The sequence below is a fragment of the Plasmodium inui genome, assembly GCF_000524495.1.
Source record: "Plasmodium inui San Antonio 1 unplaced genomic scaffold supercont1.61, whole genome shotgun sequence".
Lineage (NCBI taxonomy): Eukaryota > Apicomplexa > Aconoidasida > Haemosporida > Plasmodiidae > Plasmodium > Plasmodium inui.
Window position 1 is genome coordinate 24171 of NW_008481895.1, and position 5492 is coordinate 29662.

Consider the following 5492-nt stretch of genomic DNA (forward strand, 5'->3'; position numbering starts at 1 on the left):
TCTACCCTGCGACTCTTCATTCAGACTTCCTTGTTCTATTGGAAAGGAATTTCCAAATAACAATTCTAACTCTTCTAACAAGTGTCTACTGTCCTGAGCGAATTTACTTTCTAAATGTATATTCTCCTCCACTTAGCAGTTTAAACTGTTATATTATAGAGAAATACCTATATTATGTGATCTTATATGCCTGTAGGTAGCTTACGCGCAAAAGTGCGTAGAAAACTACAGTTATAGATACATTAATTCTGTTTACTAAAAGGGATGTAAACACCGAGCAAAGTGGGAGTTAATTTCTAATTGTGAAATCTTTACTATTAAACAAAAGTTTCAAAGAAACAAACTAAAAAAATTGAGTTAACTCAGGAGCGAAGCGACATATATAAAAAATATTATCACTTCTTAGAAATAGAATTTCAGAGAAATGTACTTCGTTTCTAGATAAACTACCAATCTAAGCAGCTTCTATATTTCCCATTGGTATCATTTCCTTCCAGCTGGATATTTATCGACGCGATATGGAGGTCACGGATGGTATATTATAGAAGACTTCGAAACGATATTCTTCTTCCTTTGGTTTTCCTTTTGGCAGCGGTGAGCCGTAAGATTATGAGATCTCGGTTGTTCGAAGTCAGTTCGCTCAATTATACCATGAAAGGAAAACATAGGCTTCCTCTGAATCCCCCTTTATATTATGACCTTGCGCGATAGTTGTTGCCACTGGCATATATATTTGGAGAATTATTCGTTCTATCACTCCTTTGTGTAATTTCTTCCACTTGGAAAATCCCATTTTTACTTGCCCCTTTTTGGAATTATTCTTGCATCGAATTCTCTCATCGCAAAGCTCTCTACAGATTCTCTCAATTCAGAAACCTCCTTTTTGCAACTGTTCAAGAAATTCACAAATTCCTGTTTGGTCAAGTCATCTTTCCTGATGAAGCTGTCGAAAAGTCCATTGTAGTGTTGTTCCTTCTTTGTTAGTACAACAAAACATCTGGACATTACTCTATTCCAATGAGTGAGATCAAGTTCTTCTTTTACCTGATATCCTTCTTTCAACTCCTCTTAATAGATGAATAAAGCACTTATCATTTTGCAAACGGTCAGTATCTCAAGAGCATATGCGTCCTTCCGCATTTTGATAATCTCATTCCTTGAGGACACCTCTTCCATATTATTGATCGCTTCCTCTATTTCTGCTTTTGTCACACCGCTAGTAAGTATAACTTGAGCTTGGTCCAATCTAGACGAGCTAATATTACATAAGTCACTCTTCTCTTCATATTTCTGCTCAACAATTTTATCTGAATCCAAAGCGTCCTCCTCCTCATTTTCACCTAAATCCATTTCATCAGGCGAGGATAGCACATTATCATCGGATTCTGAATCGGACGAATCTACATGTCTATATATGCTTTTCCTTCTGAAGCATCCATCTTCATTTAACTCTGATAAATTCCTTCCTTTTAATTGCGGCATCACGTTCCTGTTCAACGGGGTTAGGTTCTGGGAGGAATTTTTAAAGAACGTTTACAAAGACAGATGTTGTATAAATTACGCATATGAATAATATTTATAGTTCATACGTATGCACCACTCTCTGCATTTAAGCATCTGGAAGATGGGTATAGAGAATTCTATGTAAGAGCATAATGAAAGATTGCAACACCGTGCGTATTATTTATTCGAGAAATGTTTACTCCACATAGCTTACTGGTAGCAAAATATAAATGGAGACAACAACAGATGCAACCAAACACGAGTGAAAAAAGGATCTTCGCGAGTTAAGACTATCTGAGCTTCCCTCCGCAGCTGCACTCGTGCTAGAGCATCCTCCCTTTGTTCTGCTACTCTTCGGTGAGCAGTGGTCAGCCCAAGCGGAATTGGATTTTCTGACAGAAGCCATAGTGGTTTAATTCAATTTTTCCGGTTTATAAAGTATACAGAGCAGGCTGCTATTACTTGCGCGAAATTTGTTCTAAATTCATAACAGATGGCGGTTGCGTCAGGTTATCATAAACTAGGTTAAAATACGTTGAAAGATATAGAAATATGCTAATCCATGTTAAAATATGATATAAAATCTGTTGATATATGTTGAAATATGTTAGAATACGTTGGATATATTCAGATATTCTAAACTACGTTAAGATATGTAGTAATGAATATTTTACTTCATAAAGAGTTTGGAAAATTAAGAAATTTTAAAAAAAGCAAAGGCATTTAATTAAATAAATTAAGACATCCCAGAACATTTCTTTAACCAATAAGAAAAAAAAAAAAAAAAAGAAATATGTCATAGGAAATGTATAAAATTTATTTCTTCACTGACACTGGAGGCGCGTCGAAATATTCATGAAACAAAACGACGTGAATTTCCTGTTGCTAAGCAGAATGGCAGTCTTACCTATTACATGAAACTTCCCCCTGTTTATAAGATATTTTTACAGGCAATTCTGTTCTCTAAAATTTCCAGAATAGAGCATATAAGGAGAATTCTCAAATATTTTTCTGTACATTTAACGCTGATAACTTCAAAGATTTATAACTTGATTACAACGGCAGCGCATACATTATAGCACCAGTGGTCCTTCGGCTCAGGATTACATCTCCTAAGTATACAAGAGCAACCATTATTTCTGCATCTTAGTCAAGAGAAAATTGTACTTCCCTCTTATTATGTATGGTACAGTACCAATAAGAACGACGTTCCCCTTTATATTACCCCTCTTCTTTCATTGATTTATAATCAACAGCATCCGCATGACTTCTAATTTAAATCTGGAAGATGTAAAAGAACGTATTAAATATATGTACTATCGATAGGTGCTACTGCAGCACAGAATAAACCACTGTTTCGATCAAATTCTACTATCATGGACAGTTCGCAGTTTTTTCCTTTCCTTTCTTGTTCATAATGTAAACATGGTATAGTTCTATTTCAGCGAAGAAATGCTGACGCCATAAATGTCCTTTCCGTTCTTTTTTTTTTTTCTGAATAGAATAATCCAAACTTTAATGATCTTCCTTTCATTGCGAGCTCTGTGTTTTTTAACAATTCCTTCTGGACCTTTTTCCATGTAAATGTCTCTCATTGGGATATTTACAATAAATTATATATGAATAATGAAACCATGAATGGAATTTTTACGAGGTGAAAACATATTATATAAACATTATGCTAAATTTAACTAGAAAGAATGAAGCGTAGTAGCATTATTGACATCTAAGGTTACGGTAAGTATGCCGAATTTATATGTGTACACTGATTTCAGGTATCGTACTCCTTGTACCTTTACCTTAGAATTCAGGGAATTCTAACTGCTATTATACAGCCTCAAAACATCACTTCCATTCTAATCACCTATTTTATAGACGCAATGAAACATGCCACCACGTAAAAAAATGAATTTTTTAAATCCTTACCACAATTAAGGAGTAAAATAAAGAATTTCTCTTGAATAATTTCAACAGCTGTAATCGTAAAATCCTATAAATAGCAAGCTATGCATATCATGTATGTATAAATGCTTCAGGAAAAGGAGGAAAACATTAACAGAGTTTAGATCAACCGATGATAGGTCTGATATCCTGATCTAAAGAAACCAAAATTGACCAACTTTACATATAAATTTAATTCACTGCCTCCTTCAAAATACACACAGCACATATATTTGTCTTTCAATGACAAAATACCGTTTCATGGTAAAAAATAGAGTCACGATGCCAGTCGGGCACCAGTAATTGCTGAAACTGTGTGGTATAATCCACCTGGCTCCTGTTTTCAATAAAGAAGATTTTATCAGATAATTGTATATATAAGCATATAGGTACAAGAATATTTATTCTTGCTATTGTTGGCATGTTATATATGCATATATACATGTGTACCTACCGCTCAGCGTGTTTCTCTGAACGGTTATCTTTGTGCTCTCACCATGAGTATCCCTGACTCGAGTACACATTTATTTAACTGAGGCTCCTCCATAGTAACTAGCTCATTTACAGATAAGATAAAGGCCTTTCTAACCACATTTATAAAACAGTCATGATTGGACTCGGGAAAATTATCCCTTACGATGTAGTGGAAAAAGTGTCTATTGTGATACTCCCCCATGATCCTCATGGTTGTGTGAATAGTATGATTGCTCCTTTGCAAGTGTTCCACCTCAATGTTCCCATCCGCGCTATGCTGACTTTTTAATTTTCCCAAGTAATAGGATAAAGGGTCGTTCAAGGTGTGCATCCCCCTTTTGGCATTTTTTTGCAAACTTATCCCTCTCTCTAGCATCGCCTTCCCGAATAAATTATCACACACTGAATCGATTATTTCATTTATATCTTTTTCCTTAAAGTTGTTGAGAACGATCTAGTATTCTTCATTTAACTGAGGTGGGTCGTATGAATTTTGGGGGAATTCCTCTGTTGGGTCCAGACTTTTCTCTGATTCCTCATATAAGCTCTCTATAATTTCGGAAAGAGTGGTTTGCTAATTCCTTCTGTTTAGTATTAGGATTTGGCTGTGGCTTAGGGTACAGGCTGTTTTCAGTTTCAAGAAAATAGTCTGCCTATTCTCGCTCTAATGTATTATCATTTCTCCTTAGAATAGGTTGCAAATCTTCCTTAACTCGGTCAGATAGGTATTCAACCCTTCCTTGCGCGTGTTCATTATATATACATTCATTCTGGTACTTCTAGTGCTCAGTTAAATTTAGTGCCTGACTCTTGATGAAAGGTGCCACTTCAACAGTAACATTCGACATCTATGCATGCTAGAATCTGATATTCTTCACATATTAAGAAAATTATTAATACGTACTACGCTTATTCTTTATTTGTGTATATATTACTGCAGATGTAAGATTCTGTTCCATTCTATTAGACTTCTTATCTACTGACAGCCTCACAAGAATAATCACCACAAAGAATAAAACACGGGGGCGCATGGGAGTGAACAGAAGACGAATCATGTAACTTCTTATTTCTTTCTCATCTATCCTACATGAATAAATATACGTAGAAAAATCTACTCTGTATATAATAATGCATCTGTACACAGCTCTTAAGTCTTATAGGGGAGAAATCATTTAGTGACAATAATTTTTAAAAGTAAAGAAAAAAACTTCTCTTATAGTAAAAGAAATTATTCTCAAATATCTGTCTGTATATCTGAAGGAGCAGAAAGGATACGTAAGGAAGTAACAGCGTATAATCAGAAGAAAAAAAAGAGAGAAGAGTCCACATTGTTATTTTTCCGGAATTGAAAAGGAAACATGTATGATGTAATTAAAAAAAAAAAAGAGCAAGAAAACAGAAAGAGGAAAGAAAAAGAGAAAAATTATAAATGACCTAGAATACACACTTTTAAGATTGAATATAAAAAAATCAAAAAGCGCGCGACAACTACAAAAAATCAAGAAGGAAAAATTATAGATGACATGAAATACAGACTCTTAAGGTTGAACATAAAAGAATCAGACAACGGGAAG

The 5492-nt window shown here is 34.7% G+C and overlaps 3 protein-coding genes across 3 annotated transcripts; all 3 read right to left on the bottom strand.

Moving 5' to 3' along the window:
• Positions 1-795: 795 nt before the first annotated feature.
• On the bottom strand, positions 796-1005 carry C922_05366 (hypothetical protein; the record flags this gene model as incomplete). Its single annotated transcript, XM_008820937.1, has 1 exon — positions 796-1005. One exon carries the CDS (start codon positions 1003-1005, stop codon positions 796-798), a length of 210 nt encoding a protein of 69 aa, XP_008819159.1.
• A 63-nt stretch (positions 1006-1068) lies between these two features.
• C922_05367 (hypothetical protein) lies at positions 1069-1482 on the bottom strand (the record flags this gene model as incomplete). The annotated part of the gene is made up of 1 exon (XM_008820938.1): positions 1069-1482. The coding sequence occupies one exon, from the start codon at positions 1480-1482 to the stop codon at positions 1069-1071; it is 414 nt and encodes a 137-aa protein (XP_008819160.1).
• Positions 1483-3922: 2440 nt separating this feature from the next.
• Positions 3923-4249, bottom strand: C922_05368 (hypothetical protein; the record flags this gene model as incomplete). Its single annotated transcript, XM_008820939.1, has 1 exon — positions 3923-4249. The coding sequence occupies one exon, from the start codon at positions 4247-4249 to the stop codon at positions 3923-3925; it is 327 nt and encodes a 108-aa protein (XP_008819161.1).
• Between the last annotated feature and the right edge of the window lie 1243 nt (positions 4250-5492).